Below are 17,382 nucleotides of genomic sequence, written 5' to 3' on the forward strand. Positions count from 1 at the left end.
TGCTATTGGAAAAATTGTGCAATAACCACAAACCTTTAAAAAAACAAACATTAAAGCAAAGTATACTAAAACAAGGTATGGCTGTGGTAGATGTGTGGGAGGGGAAGCACGTTCATTTATTTTGGATGATTAAAGGACTTTAGCACAGACAGCTTAATAGAAATACCCAGCCCTTTCAGGCATCAGTAGAAGTGCTGAAACAGCGCTGTTCTCCAATAGCACCAGCCAGAGGAATGGCGTTTCCCTCCGTTCACTCTCCCAATCCCGTCCTCTCCGGGCCCTGTCCACACCATTCCTCCAGACCTTAAATGCATCCTGCTCCTTTCCTTCCTCAAAATACTCACCCCTGCCACGACCTCTACCTGAACTCTTTTCATTCCAGTTTTCAGTGGACTAAATCCTTCAGGTTTCACCCTAAACCACACTTTCCTGAAACACGTCCCTCTGTCCCTCCTAATTCACCCAGAGTCCTCATCATCATCTCTTATCACGCATACTGTTTCTCCTTTTATTTCACAGCATTTTTTATTTGAAATTATTTAGTCATCTGTGTGATTTTTTGTTAGTTTAATTCTAGGTTCCCCTCTATCTAGATGGAAAGCTCCATGATTGCAAAAACTGTGTCTATTTTGTTCACTGCAGAGTCCCCAGACCATACAGATTTCTAGGTCTAGCATAGAAAATATATCAATAGAGCCTGGTTAAATGCATTTTTATAAATAACTATACATTTCTTTCATGATTTCTTGTTTCCTTCCACTTGCTCTACCCTCACAAAATCACCAGGTTCTTAAACAAATTATGCACTATTCTAGGACGGAGACTATAAGAGGCTCATTTCAGTGAAAGCAATTAAAACTCTAAGTATTTTACTCAAAATCTACCTTCTCTTAGCAGCGTTTTCACCTGAAAGGGCTACATAAGATAACAGTAAATTGCAGATTTTCAAAATATATTCCAAAATAATTATATATATAACTACACAGGGTGGCCATAAAGTTCATGTGCAATTTAAATACCTGTAACTATGATGGCCACCCTGTATATGCTATGATACATTGTCCCAAAGCATGCCAGAGGGATTCAGAACCCACAGTCAACCTATGTGCCTAACTCAAGGTAACTGTTGCTAGAATAAAATAAATGAAACTGCACACCATTCTGAAAAAAGCTAGCATTATTTCTTTAAACTAAACAACTCTAATACTCTAGAGTCTGCTATTACACCAGAGAAAGGGGAAGAGTCTGCTATTACACCACCTAGAATAAAGATGGTGTGAGATATTAATTCTATAAAGAAAAATATAAACATGGTGTTTATAACAGATGGAATCCTTGCTCTTCTAAGAGTCTTCACAGAACAATAAACAGAGCCACACAATTATAACTTGGAGCTAAGAAGACAGATGAAGGGAATTAAATTAATTATGTATGTAAGACATTCAGTTCCAAATGCAGAAGAAATATTTCTTGACTTTCGTACACTATCACATTCTCAGTATCTAGAAAGCTGTGATTAATTTAAAAATGTGCAGAATGTTCTCCCTCTAACACACTCATGCACACTCGCACACATATCCATGTGAGTGTGCACACACATAAATATATCATTATAAATAAAGACGTAAACACCATACACATATAAATATAAATACATGCTGACTGAATAAATATTGTCATATTGCAATTTTATTGATTTTAGTGTATGGTTTTGTTTAACCCAAAAGGCTTTTGCTGGTTAAAGCTTTGAAATAACAAAATGCTATTTGCCCTACCAAGTTATTCCTCTTCCAAATGTGACATCCCCACCAAAGGGAAAAGACCTAGGGTGACATACTATAATAAAAGACGAGGTTTACTAACCACAAAGCGAAAAGAAACCTAGGGGTTGGGCACAGTGGTTATGCTTATAATCCCACACTTGGGGGCCAAAGAGGGAGGATTCCTTAAGCCCAGGAGTTCGCAACAGAGACTTTGTGTCTACCAAAACAGTTTTTATTTTTTTAATTAAAAATAAATAAATTAGGAAACTATCTCTAGCAAAAACAAATCATTTCACCCTCTATCAAAAATGTCTTAAAGAATCCATGAGAATCACTTTCAGATTATCATTTAAAACATGCAGCAATGTTTTAAATTACCATAGAAATGTCTTCTACATGGGAAAGCAGAAAGCTGCCCTTAGTCAATTCAGAACCCATATGCTCATTTCTAAATTTTAAATAAAAATAAAATAAAAGTTTTAAATTTCTTACCATATCTGCCAGAGAAATATAGAGAAACATGCCTCCAGCAAGTGCAAATATGATATTTGGAGCAAAATTGTTGCCCACCAAAATGCCAAAAGCGAGCCCAACATAGCAGGAACATGCAGAAAGGAAGTTGAACAGCAAGGCTTGGCGAGTGCTCATCCCTGCACTGAGTAGGATCACAAAGTCCCCTGGAAGAAGAAAATACCAAGTTAATAGATATTTTTTGATATAATAGATTTTCTGTTTTTAGATGAAATCAAAGATGATCGTCCATGTCCAACAGGGGCTCCTTCACTGTGCTACATCAACAGGATCTCAACTGCATGTCCCCTGAAATGTCTCATTCTGCTGAAACTGAGAAGTAACCTGACTCGTACAAGACAAGCAAAGCCCCTCACCTAACTCGTGAGGAAACTCCTCACACAGGATTGCTATCGAAGTGCTGAGTCCCTGGAGCAGAGACAAGGTGCAGGAAGCCCCAATGGCCAAGCCGTCGATGAAGTTGTGGAGGGCATCACTGAGCGTTATCATCCAGGCAATGGTCCCTATTTCTGACAGTTTGGGCCCCTTCAGACAGGTACATGAACTTGACTCCCTTTTTCCATCCTATAAAACAGCAGAATATCAATTAACATGATTGCCATCATTTCTGGAAAGCCTAAGAAATATAGAACAGTAGGAAATGGGTCAATAATTTGGGGAGAGAGAAATTCTTCCAACAGAAAGTCTTTCATAGTACATTGGAAACTCTAATAATATGACAGAGCAAAGAAAACTTATGGTAGAGAGAAAGGAAATTAATCAATTGGCACCCCGTGGGCAAGCCACTGACAAGCATTTGACTTTAGTTTACCCTTAAAACAATCCTTTAGACTTGTATGAACGACTTCTGAGGACAACCTTCCTAAAACATAAGATAGGAGCCCAAGAATTTGATTTATACACGCACTTTAAAATAAAGAATTCAGTGAAAAAAAGGTATAGTCTTTTCCATGTTACAATTTAAAGATTAAATCTACAAGGAAAGCATAATGACATGAGAAACATTTATTCTGATCTTTCCCTCCTGTGCCACTGTGTGACCATAGGCAAATGATCAGTCAGCTCCTTCACCCAGGAAATGAAAAGAATGCGGTAAACGATCCATTTACTTTCAACAACGTATTGACTTCCCTCTGTTTCGGGTACTGTGTCCAGTGTTTATGATGTTACAACACGGTCTCCATCAGTTTTAAATCTCAATGATTCTCTGAACCAATTTCACGAACTATACTTGGAGCAGGCTTGCCTTTACACTAACACTTCCGTTTTGAAACAAATAATAAAAATAGGAAATCCTAAAGCATTTTCCAGAGGTTGTAGAGTAAGAAAATAAAATCAAAATTCATTTCTAAGTAGGAAAGCAATTTGCAATTGACGGGAGAACGTTTTATTTCTAATTCTCTTCCTCTCACGGCTTCCTAAGCAGCTAATCAACATATTTATTGAAGATCTGTAATTTGTAAAAACACTGTGTTGAATGCTACGGAAAACACACGGAAGTGGAAAAGAGAGCTCTCCTCTTCAAGGGATGTATTTGCATTAGACAAACAAGACGTAAAGCATACAGCTGACTTTTTTTTTTTTTTTTTTGATACAGAGTCTCACTCTGTCACCGTAGGTAGAGGGCCATGGCATCATATCTCACAGCAACCACAAACTCTCGGACTAAGGCAATCCTCTGGCCTCAGCCTCCTGAGCAGCTGGGACTACAGGCACCCGCCACAACGCCTGGCTATTTTTAGAGACAAGAAGGGGTCTTTCTCTTGTTCAGGCTGGTCATGAACCCCTGAGCTCAGCAGATCCACCCACCTTGGCCTTTCAGACTGCTAGGAGGCCTCTCAGAGTGCTGGTTACAGGTGTGAGCCACTGTGCCCGGCCCAAGGCTGACTTTTTGGCGCCTGTGGCTCAGTCGGTAAGGCGCCGGCCCCATATACCGAGGGTGGCGGGTTCAAACCCAGCCCCGACCAAACTGCAACCAAAAAATAGCTGGGTGTTGTGGCGGGCGCCTGTAGTCCGGGCTACTCGGGAGGCTGAGGCAAGAGAATTGCTTAAGCCCAGGAGTTGGAGGTTGCTGTGAGCTGTGTGACGCCACGGCACTCTACCGAGGGCCATAAAGTGAGACTCTGTCTCTACAAAAAAAAAAAAAAAAAAAAGCATGTAATATGTATTCAACAAAGAGGGGCTTCCTTCAGAGAAATCATCTAATAGTATGTTACATTTATTAATCCAACAGCGCTTCATTTCTCAGAACACTGTGGGGACCGATAGTTTCAGATCTGACTTTAGATCTTGGAATACATCTTTTCACTGCTTCATTAGTGGTAAATCTGAACATCTTTTGGGATGTTTCTTGTTTGTAGGAACAGCCAAAAATCATTTGGAGCAAATAAATGTTCAAATTTAACATGAAAGAAGTGAGAAACTGTTAGCAGGAGTCATCATCTCTATCATCAATAGAGTTGTAGCAGAAATAGCAACAGCAAAGGCATATAGTCTTTATGATACGCTAGGCACTGCACTATGCCTGTCAGATATTTGATTCATTTATAATCATTCTACTACTATTATCAACATTTTATTGTTGAGGATATTAAAGCACAAAAAGATCAGTGAACTTACCAGGGATGCAAAGGAAACAAGTGGGCTTTTTCATTAACAGTATTTTGCAAATGTCTTAGCACAATAACTAAGAAAATGCCAGGAAGGCTATGTTAACCAGTATGATGAAAATGTGTCAAATGCTCTATGAAACTAGTGTATAGTGCCCCATGATCACATTAATGTACACAGCTATGATTTAATAAAATAAAAAAAATAAACAGTATTTTGCTACTGAGCACTTACAGGGAAAGGGGATTCTTGTTCATAATCGGATCTGAAAGCAATACACAAGGAAGACTCCCTTTACTGTCAAAAATATCTTCTAAATATTTTAAGTAATGTTGGAATAAGTGTCTAATCCTTTTTATTTTAAGAAGCAAATCTCATCTGCATAAAAAGAATTCTAAATTGTTTACAATCTAGTCTTTTTTACTTTATAGATATATCTTAAGTGCACAATGCTATAAATAATCATACTTTATTATGTAACACATCACATATCAAATGTGTGGCTTGGGTACCAAATGCCCCAGAGCAGGAAACAAGTACTGAAGCTGAAGGAAAACTAAAGGTGCCATTGAGGAAGTGACCTTTATAAAACTTACTGTGAAGATACACTTAATGAGACGATTTTGAATTAAAGCAGTTGTTTTCATCTTCCAATTGGTTTACCTAATCACATATTCATAATTTCCTTATTTACTTGTGATGGCTTAGGGAAAAAGACTGGGGGAAAAGACCAAGCCTGACTACCTGCTATGACATACAGAATCTCTATACAAACACCCTTAATTCTGCAAAAGAAATTAAATTAATATATCAAGTGTGATTCTCTTACCTCTCTCTAAGTAACAGATAATATTGACTCTATTTATTATGTCTCCTATTAGCTCTATGAGCGTAGGTCCCCAAAGACAACATTGGGCAGGTTAAAAGTTATACATTTTTAACAGTTTTGGAAAAAACCAAAGTAGGCAAACATTCACAGAGACTTATAATTCACTGGAACTAAATTACTCTGAGAGAGAGAGCACTAAATTCAGGTTTCACTAGTTGAGTCAGTGAGTATTCCTCTCTCACTTTTTTTATTTTTGTTAGCTATTGCAATTGTCATTTGCTTGCTTGCTTCCCTGTTTGACTTTTGCTCAAATCTGAGGCCATTTCTATCCTCAACCATCTTGAGGGACTCACCCCAGTGAAAAGCCAGTAAGCCTGACATCCAAACCTTAGTTCCAGCTTGGCTCTGACAAGACCCACTGTGCGATCCTCAGCAAGGCTCTTAACGCCTCCAATCTTAATTACTGATGGAAACGAAAGTCAAGCAAAGTGTAGTGTAATCAGAACGGGGAGAATAAACATCATGCACCAAAGTTATAAAAGTAGAGGGGAGAATAAGTAGAATCCCAACATAAATGGAGGGGAGAAAACAAATAATTGAAAGAAAAAAGTGCTAAGAAACTAAAAGGGAAGAAGCAAGTGAGTTTAGTGCAAAACAGTTCAACTTCAAGCAAAAACAAGGAATTTGAAAACAAAGAAGTAGCATGAAGAGAGAGGACAAGTAGAGGGAAGAGTAACCTGAGGGGGATGAGAAGGAGGGGAAAAAACAGGAGGACAGAGAAGAAGAGGAGAGGTGAGCAGGGAGGAGTCAGAGGAGGAGGGGAGCAGGGAGGTGTCAGAGGAGGAGGGGAGCAGGGCGGAGTCAGAGGAGGAGGGGAGCAGGGAGGAGTCAGAGGAGGAGGGGAGCAGGGCAGAGTCAGAGGAGGAGGGGAGCAGGGAGGAGTCAGAGGAGGAGGGGAGCAGGGCGGAGTCAGAGGAGGAGGGGAGCAGGGCGGAGTCAGAGGAGGAGGGGAGCAGGGCGGAGTCAGAGGAGGAGGGGAGCAGGGAGGAGTCAGAGGAGGAGGGGAGCAGGGCGGAGTCAGAGGAGGAGGGGAGCAGGGAGCAAAGATGAGGAGGTGAGCAGAGAGGAGGAGTGGGGAGAGAAAAGGCAGAGGAAGGCATGAAGGACAAAGACCAAGGCAAAAGGAGGAGGCGGCGAAGAATATAAGCATAAGCGTCTTTTAACAGGTGCAGGGTGTGAATCTGATTCTATTCCACTGAATCTCTAAAGAGCCTATCACAGAAGACAGCCTCAACAAGAACACAAACAAGAAGATGTGATTATAAATGTCACTCGGAATCTTTCTTCAGCCAGCCGAATGTTTGCTTAATGGGCCCACATATAAAGTGCCAGAATGGAGAGGAGGGAGGCTTTTTAAGAGTTCAGCATTCTTTTTCTCTACCCAGGAGAACGTGGCTTTCCAGCAGGGAAGTAGTCCCAACATGTCAAAAGCCAAGGCTAAGGCTGAGCGCCCAAAAGGATAACATCGTCCAACAGGGCCAGACGGCCTCATGTGGCAGTAGCATCGCTTCCATCATAACCAGTACTCTTTAGCCTCACAAAGACAGACATATACAATACACGCCTTCCTGCCTTCGGGGCTTCTGCAGACGTCATCATTCATGGATTTATAATATGCTTAACACGAAGCCTAAACTACTGCAAAAACTACCTCCTAATCATTTGTTTAGGAAAGGAAGTGAGACAATGGGCTCAATCCATAAAATTTATGCATCATATTGCTCCTCACAGAAGCGACAGAACTGTAAAATGCCCTGACAAAGCCAGCCAGCTTGCAAGGCAAGAGATAGCACTCTGAGAGGTTGGAGTTCTGTCGATGGGTTGTCAATATCCGCCTTATACCAGCAGCCAAATGTATGGTGCCAGCTCCATGTGTGCTGTAGAAAATATGTGGAGGTAAAAGTAGAGTGTCCCATATTTTTTTCGATTCAGAGTCTTGTTCTGTCAGTCTGTCACCCAGGCTGGAGTGCAGTTTCAAGTTGCAATGAAGTGATCATAGCTCACCACAGCCTGAAACTCCTGGGAGCAGCAATACTATTGCCTCAGCCTCCAGAGTAGCTAGGACTACCGATACACACCACCACACCCAGCTAGGATTTTGTTTTTCGTAGAGACAAGGTCTCACTATGTTGCCTATCCTAGTCTCAAACTCCTGGCCTAAAGCAATCCTCCTATTTCAACCACCAAAGTACAGGGATTACAGGAACAAGCCACCATACCTGGCCACCATCTTATCTTTATACCTAATAATCCACCTAATAATTCTTGTTTCCTGGTCCCCCAAACCTTGGGCTTGGTGGGTTTGAAGGCCCTAACATCCAAGGGAGTGATGCTTCCACCAGAAAACATGGTCATTTTCTGACTCGTTGGAAATGGAGTGGGCAGTGCCTGTGACTCAAAGGAGTAGGGCGCCAGCCCCATATGCCGGAGGTGGCAGGTTTAAGCCCAGCCCCGGGCCAAAAAACAGAAACAAAAAAAAACTGGAAATGGAGACTAAACTCTGGCAACTTGAGGTTCTTTATGCCCTAAACCAACAAATAGATAAGGAAGACACTACACGGGCTAGGATAATGGCACCAAATATTCAGGGGAAATTGATCTTCTACTACAGAATGAGGACAAGGACAAAGCTTGGAATTCAGCTGGATATCTCTTAGTATTCCCTTCTCAAGAGTCCTGGTCAACAACTACCAACAAAAACAGGAGCACCAAGGACTCAGGTCTTAGAGAAATGAAGGCTTGGTTGTCCTAGGTTAAAAAAAGACCCATGCAGTCAAGACGGTGCCAGACAATGAGGTCTATGTAGAACGCATGGTGTATAAGATGCCCTATAACAACCAGCTTAGGCCTTATAAGCCACAGCGTGTCTCAACCTGTGGGTCACAGCCCCTTTGGGGATCAAACGACCCTTTCCTCTTTCACAGGGGTCGCCTAAGACCATTGGAAAACACATACTTCCAATGGTCTTAGGAACCAAGACACCGCTCCTCACCACAACATGAGGAACTGTATTAAAGGGTCGCGGCATTAGGAAGGTTGAGAACCACTGAGCTAGAAGTCAGGAGCGGCTATAATTAGTATGTCTAAACTGCATCTTTTCTCCCTCACCCATCTCCCAGTATTTTATATGAAGAATACTAATATTTTAGTTTTAAGTTACAATGCTACTGAAAAGACATCACACACAACATAGTAGTTGATGGGATTTTGTGCCTCTCCTATGTTGGGAACACACATTTGTCACTCACATGAAGGACATAAGTGGAGGTAGATAGAAAAAAAGGAGTAGAATATTTCGTATATCTTCCATTTCTCCCTCCAGACTCACTTTCTACACTGCTTTTCCCAGGTCTCCACTCCATAAGACCTGTATGAACTCTGTCAAATAGGCCGCATGCCCCTGTATTAAAGATAGTTCCAGACAAAGAGTACTAATTAACTGAAGAAAGGAGGAGAGAAAGATCAGGGTATTTATTCCCTTGGTTCCTTCTTTGATGAGAAACTTAGGCTATCTATGTCCCAGGTAAAGATCTACACAAAGCATACCCTGGAGAAAGCATACACCTATTCAATAAATGGTGAAGAATGAAACTGGACCCCTGTCTTTCACTACGTACAAAAATTAAGATGGATTAAAGCCTTAAATCTAAGATCTGAAACCATAAAAATTTCAGAAGAAAACCTAGGAAAATTTATTTTGGACATTGGCCTAGGCAAAGAATTTATGACTAAAATCCCAAAAAGCAAATGCAACAAAAACAAAAGTAAATAAATGGGACTTAATTAAACAAAAAAGCTTCTGCACATCCAAAGAAATAATCAATGGGGGCGGCGCCTGTGGCTCAATGAGTAGAGCGCCGGCCCCATATACTGAAGGTGGTGGGTTCAAATCCAGCCCTGGCCGAAAACTTCAAAAAAAAAAAAAATGTTGTAAGAAATAATCAATGAACAACCTTCAGAATAGGAGGAAATATTTGCAAACTATGAATCTGACACAGGGCTAACATCCAGAATCTACACAGAATTCAAACAACTCATCAAGAAAAAAACAAGCAATCCCATTAAAAAGTGAGCAAAGGCCATCAACAGGCATTTTTCAAAAAAATATATACAAATGAATAGCACACATATGAAAAAATGCTCAACATCACTAAGCATCAGCGAAATGCAAATTAAAACCACAATGAGATACAACCTTACTCCAGCCAGAATGGTTGTTATTAAAAAGTCAAAAAATAAGATATTGGTGCAGATGTGGTAAACAGGGGATGCTTATACACTGTTGGTGGGAATATAAATTAGCACAACATCTATGAAAAAACACAGTATGGAGATTTCCTCAAAGAATTAAAAATAGATCTGCCTTTTGATCCAGCAATTCCACAACTAGAGACCTGCCCAAAGGGAAATTAAGTCATTACATCAAAAAGATACCTACATTCATATGTTTATCACAGCACAATCCATAATAGCAAAGACACAGAATCAACCTAAGTGCCCATCAACCAGTGAGCATACAAAGAAAATGTAGTATATATATATACACCATTGACTACTACTATTCAGTCATAAAAAAAGAATGGAATAATGTCTTTTGCAGAAACATGGATGGAACTGGAGGCCATTATCCTAAGTGAAGTAACTCAGGAATGAAAAATAAAACACAACTGCATGCCTTCATTTATAACTAGGAGCTAAGCTACGGGTACATATGGTCATACAGAGTGGAATAATAGTCACTAGAGATTCCAAGTTTGGGGGATTGGAAGAAGGTAAGGGTGAAAAATTACCTAATAGGTACAATGTACACTATTCAGGTGATGGCTACAGTAAAAGCCCAGACTTCACCACTATACAATATATACATGCAGTGAAATTGCACCTATGCTCACAAATCTATTGAAATTTAAAAAGAAAATTGTTTAGTGCAAATGTCTATATGGTAAAATAATTTTTTTCTTGTAGGTAGATACCTAGTAACGAGATTGCAGGATCAAATGGAAGGTCTGCCTTTAGCTATTTGAGAATTCTCCATACTTCTTTCTACAGGGGCTTTCTATAGTCTGCAATCCCACCAGCAGTGTAAGAGGTTCTCTTCTCTCCACAGGCATTTCACCATCTGCAGCACTGGGGCTATTTTTACTGGAGTTAGGCAATATCTCAGGGGGATTGATTTGCATTTCTCTGATGACTAGGGATGATGAGAATTTTTTCATGTTTCATCAACACATGAATGGATCAATAAACAGAGGTCCATGTGTACCATGGAATACTATTCAGCCATAAAAAGACAGAGACTTTGTATCTTTTGAATTTACCTGGATGGAGTTGAAGAACATTATTTTTAGTAAGTATTACAAGACTAGAAAAGCAAGTATCTAACATACTCAGTACTACTATGAGACCAAGAGATAATCCCCCACGAGAAAAAAACACAATTAAATTCAAGTGGGGAAGGAGAGAATGAAAAGAAGGGGGAGGTGGGAGGGGATTAGTAAGCGCTGACCTAATGGGCACAATGGTAGGCTACACAGGATTTGAATCCCTATCACAACAAGCTAATCTTGTCCTCGCTTGGAGATGTAGGATTTTATTTTCTGTATTGCTCACTCTTGTCCACCCAAAATCTAGCACTGCAGGCACTCAGTGACTCATATTTGTTGACTGAATAAATAAAGATGTAATAAAAGTACATTTTCCTCATGACACGTTCACAAATCACTGTCCGATAAGCATCTATTCTAATGTTTCCAAAAAGCAAACACACGGACATTTACACACAACGTGGAAAGAGCATGCACAAAAAAGTTCATTAGTCAATTCCAAATTGATTCATCAATAATATATAAAATTCAGCACACAGGTTGTCTTGTTGTCTGTCTGTTTACCATTTCTTTCTTTTTATTTTTTTGAGATAGAGTCTCAAGCTGTCGCCCTGGGTAGAGTGCCATGGCATCACAGCTCACAGCAACCTCAAACTCTTGGGCTTAAGCGATTCCCTTGCCTCAGTCTCCCAAGTAGCTGGGACTACAGATGCCCACCACAACGCCCAGCTATGTTTTTGTTGCAGTTGTCATTGTTGTTTTAGCAGGCCCGGGCCAGGTTCAAACCCGCCAGCCTTGGGGTATATGGCCGGCACCCTACTCACTGAGCTATGAGTGCCACCTGTTTGCCATTTCTTAATGACTGAACATTGATAAGGTATATCCAAATCTCCCAGAAAGACCAGAATTTTTCCTTTCAACCAAGAGTTTAGCATTTAGTTGATGTTCAAAAATGTTTTGTTTTGTTTTGTTTTTAATTAACAGAGTGTTATGCTATACTAAATGGAGCAGTAGGAAACCAAAATCACATTCCAGTCACCAGATGCCAGAGGCTTCCCCACAGTCCTAGCCACTGGGCAGAAGCTTTTTATTGGCAGCCATCTTACCCCCAACTTGGTAAGATTTACACATTTTTCAGAAGACTGGAGAAGAATAAAAATAAAAATAGTAGCAAAATAAAAAAATACAGTAGCAACAAGGGCAAGTGAGCTTGGGATACTTACTGTTTTCAAAGTGCTTTCCTGCACACCACAAGACGGGTACAACTATCACTGTGACAACAAATGAAGGAGATGAGGACATTCGACAGAAGGAATGGAGTGACACCACCCAGCTCGAAAACAGAAAACCCGAGCAATAAAGGGCCAAGAAACTATTCGAGAGACTCAAGTTCATTGGATAAGAAACTTCCATGTTCAGTAACCTATTGCTATAATAATGGACTATGTTACGGCTCTGTGCCCGCCTGCACCCTGGAAGGCACCAGTCATCCAGTACCACGGGTTTTGAGCAGAACACACTAAGCTAACGTTTTGAGGTGTTCTGAGGATGGCTAACACTTCAGACACTCATAAAAGAACACCTCCCAGCATTGAGGAGAAAAAAACACCATCCTTGAGCTTTCGATAACAGGCTATGCCACCTAAAACTGTTATTTACAGACCACAAGCATGGGTAGAAAACTACAAGTTGTTGTCTTGACTTATCTGTTCTGAGTTTGTTACATTTAATAAAATATAATTCTGGAAGTGGAGGTTTATTTAGATTATCAATACTATATAAGTGTTAGAAAGTAGGAATGCTTACTTTGAAGAAAGATTTCTGTCTAGAATGTTCTCCAAAGCCATTTTATACCAGTGTCCACAGTACCCGAGCTACTCCAACCATCTTTCTGTTCCTAAACCCCACCAAACTCTTTTCTACCCTACAGGCTTTTCACCAGCTGTTTTCTCAGCCATAACATTCTTCTCCCCAATATTTGCATGGCTAATTCCTCTTACAATTCGGATTTTAGCTTAAATGTGTCCTCCTTAAAGAGGTCATTCTAGACCACCCAAACCAACACAGTGGTCCAAACATCACCTCATTGCTACTTTTTTATTGTTTTTGAGACAGTGTCTCACTCTACCACCCTGGGTTGAATGCTATAGGTGTCATCATAGCTCGCAGCAACTTCAAACTCCCAGGCTCAAGCAATCTTGCCTTAGGCTCCCAAGCAGTTGGGACTACAGGCACCCAACACAATGCCTGGCTAGTCTTTTCTGTTTTTAGTAAAGAGAGTGTCTTGCTATTACTCAGACTGGTCTCAAACTCCTGAGCTCAATCAATCCACCCGCCACAGCCTCTCACAGTACTACAATTAGAGGTGTGAGCCACCACACACACTACACATCACATTTAGTCCCCTACACAGCATTAGTAACCTTATGAGATCAGACTATATATCCCACTGAAATAAGAGTGCCAAAGACACCTGGGGATATCGTTCTTATTCGGTATTCGGTGTAAGTGAATTCTGTCCTATTCACTAAAATGATCTGTGAATTATTAGTAGTTATGAAGTGATATTTGTGATTTGGACATTTGCCTCAGACGTAAAACTGAGTAACTGTGATTACAGAGTCAAATGAGTATCTACTGGGGTGGGGGGTGAAAGGCAACCTGCTGACACTGCGACGTAACCCAGTGATGCCAAACTCACAAAGCACTTTGGCAAGACCACATTTCATTTGCAAGGTGCTTCAGCTTTGCAATCTCTCAAATGTAGAATCCTTACTTTGAATGTAAATATAATATGGAATCATAAAATACAGAATAAATTCTACCTCTCCAAATGTTTCTTTCAGGGAGCTACATTTCATTTGTCACAACAATAAAACACATCATGCTTTGGCAAAGTTTTCATAATACTCTCCAGGGAGTAAAAGTGACTTACCAGGTTCTAATGCAGTATTCCCAAGCTTCAGAACGCAGCATGCAAAGAAGAGAGTACAATACAAATATTTTAAATGAGCAAATTGCAGGAGCCATAGAAACAAAAGGGCCTATTTAGCAATCCAGTGATTATGAAATGGGCATCCTTTATAATGCAATTTTTAAAAAATCTTTTAAAAGCCGATGCTAAAGACCCACCAGCAATAAAAAATATATTATTTCATTGCTTATGCTGGTTTGCACCTGGGCTTTTTACATAGTAGAATTAAGCAACTCGTTCTGATGCCTAGAATAATTTACTTGGACTGCTCATATTTTTTACCTTAGTTTTCAAAACAAAAAATGTACTGGCACTTATTACCAACTTTTTTTATCAATCAGCATGCATAACAGAACAACACAGCAATTCTTCATTGTACTAATGGGGGAAAAATGAACTTGACATCAAGCCTAATTGAGTAAAACCTCACTAATTCTACTAAATAGGGATAAGTCTTGGTTGATTGGTGAAAGCAATTTAGTATAGAAGATGTTTGGATAAATGCAGTTTTACTGCTTTCCAGAGTTCCAGGGGTCCTCAAACTTTTTAAACAGGGGGCCAGTTCACTGTCCCTCAGACCGTTGGAGGGCCGGACTATAGTTTAAAAAAAAAAAAAACTATGAACAAATTCCTATGTACACTGCACATATCTTATTTTGAAGTAAAAAAACAAAACGGGAACAAATACAATCACACCGCCTCATGTGGTCTGTGGGCCGCAGTTTGAGGACCCCTGGTTTACACTAACCAACTGGGCTCTAGAAGCACACATAGGGGTGGTTTGGGTCATTAAGAAAACCTGCCACAGGGTACAAATAAGATGAATACAGAATATCAAATATACGACAAAAAATTAGTATTTCTCTAGATCATTTAAAAACAAAATTTTGCCAAAAAATTGTTTTAAAAGCCACTTTTATAGATGCTGCCAAGATAATCTACAGCCCAGCGTATCAGCAAAATAGAAGAAGTTGTGAGACAAGAACAAACTGTAACAAATCAACAATCAAAATTAAGGAGGTTTCACTACGCGGCAATGCTCAGCTCCCTGCAGGTCTGTATCACAAAGGTTTGATTGTCAGTTAACTGTGAGAAATCGGGGGTGCTGTAGGAACAAAACATAATAATGGGTAGAAAGTAGCCACAGTGCTCTCTACTCTTAGTCCTAGGCCGTTTTGTTCTTTTTTCAAGTATTTCCCCACAACACAAGGTATTAACTGGCAGGTCACAGAGGAGCTCCAGGGAGTTCACGAACCCCTGTTAGTTGTATGCGAGATGTGGTGGGTCTGTATTATTCTTCTTCTACAAAAGCTAATGCGCTTCATCAAACAGCTTTCCAGGGGAATGATTAAGAACCATTTTTCCATAAAGACACATTCTTAAATTTTTCAAAATTAGAAAAGGCTGTGTTTAAATACATTCATTGTAAATATTCTATGTACTAAGTACCAATCTGAAAATAGTAGATCAACAAGCACAAGCCCACATGAGAGAAACACGTGATTAAATTCAAGAAGGAGGGAGGTAGGGAGGGGACTTGATTAGTTTCCACCTACCCAGTACAATGTACACAGAGGTATATGGCACACTTCCAGGGTGAAGGACCCAACTACAGCTCAGACTTCGTACTTCACCTTACAAACAAAAATAATGTAACCTAATCATATGTGCCCTCAATACTAACATATATATGTATATCTACATACATACACATACATATATATTAATTGGAAGTATGTTTTGCACCCAGGTTACTGTTTTGCCCAATCTTCTTAACCCAGTAACTTTCTAAGCCATCCTCCAAAATGGATACAAGCATCATTTTTCTCACAGAAGTGCCCATGACCCCTTCATTAGCATCTCTTCCCATCTCAATGTGCTCCACACCTCTCCTCAGCGCAGTAACTTGTGAAAAATAATAAAAACAAAGTGAAAAGAGAAACCACAGACCTGGATTCAATACTGAGAAAAATGCTTGGCAAATTCTAAGTATGAGAGAACTTCCTTAATCAAATTAAGGCTATTTTTAAAAAAAAAGAAAACTAGGCATTAAACTACTGAACTAAAAGCATTCTCATCCAAGTCAGAAACAAGACAAAATGCCAGCTGTCACCACCTCTGTGAGGACTCGCTGTGAGTCCCTGCCAATGTAATGAGACAAGACAAATAGAACTCATAACAATTTGAATGAATGAAAAAAATGTGTTATTTGCTTTTTATATCTACAGAAAAGTATCCAAAAAGTAAACATACAAAACATAATACAGAATTCAGCAGTATTACAAAATACTGTGTCAGCATACCAATCAGTATATTCATAAACAGCAGTAACAATTAGAAAAGATAGTAGAAGAAAATATATTGCTTATGAAACCTTTAAATCTACAAAGTAATTAGGAAGAAATCTAACAGGACATTTTAAAGATATTTATGTAGTGAATTAAAAAAGAAAGAAAATCTGAAGTATTAAAGATGTCAGCAGTCTCTCGATTAATCTCTTAGTTCAATGCAATGTCAATAAAAGTCTTCAAAATGATATTGATATGGAATAATATAGAAAATTTTTAGTGAAAAAAAACAAGGCAAAGAGCCTTGTCTTGGGAGACCCAATACTTACTAAAAAAACAATAATTAACACAGTTTCATACTAGGAAAGGGAATTTTTTTAAAAGTAGACAAGTGAAAGAGAATCAGAAGCCTAGATTCAGACATATCGAGATAGAGAAAGTTGATACATGGCAGGGATAATATGATTTCTTCAACAAAAGAAGCTAGGATAACTGCTTAACTATACAGAAAAAAAAAACAGAATCCTTATACAAAAATAAATTGCACATATAAAAATTAAACTTATAATTTCAGAAGAAACATGGAAAAAGATCTTGCTTCACTTTTTTTTTTTTTTATTAAACCATAGCTGTGTACATTAGTATGATCATGGGGCACCATACACTTGGTTCATATATCGTTTGACACATTTTCATCACATTAGTTAACATAGCTTTTGTAGCATTTTCTTAGTTATTTTGCTAAGACCTTTACATTCCACATTTACTAGGATTCACATATACCCTTGTAAGATGCACCGCAGGTGTAATCCCATTGCTTCACTTTTTTTAAGAAATATTTCTTAAGTAAGTCTCCAAGAGTAGACATCTTCAAGCAACACATTAATAAAAGTTTACTACACTAAAATTAAAACTTTTTGTAAAATAATACAAAGTAAAAAGAGAAATCACAGACCTGGAGGGTGTATTTGTAACCCCTTTAATCTATGAAAATGAGCATGCA

General features: G+C 39.3%; 1 protein-coding gene across 6 annotated transcripts in view; it reads right to left on the reverse strand.

Moving 5' to 3' along the window:
- The window catches only part of SLC39A8 (solute carrier family 39 member 8), a 64,011-nt gene that overhangs the window by 3,783 nt on the left and 42,846 nt on the right, over positions 1-17,382 (reverse strand). For all 6 annotated transcript variants that reach the window (XM_053557946.1, XM_053558036.1, XM_053558148.1 and 3 more), the window contains 2 exons: positions 2,651-2,858; positions 2,256-2,440 (listed from right to left, as the gene is read on the reverse strand). In XM_053557946.1, the coding sequence (XP_053413921.1) occupies positions 2,256-2,440; positions 2,651-2,858 (393 nt within the window). The remainder of the gene's footprint in view (positions 1-2,255; positions 2,441-2,650; positions 2,859-17,382) is intronic.

The sequence above is a fragment of the Nycticebus coucang genome, chromosome 1 (genome assembly GCF_027406575.1).
Source record: "Nycticebus coucang isolate mNycCou1 chromosome 1, mNycCou1.pri, whole genome shotgun sequence".
NCBI lineage: Eukaryota > Metazoa > Chordata > Mammalia > Primates > Lorisidae > Nycticebus > Nycticebus coucang.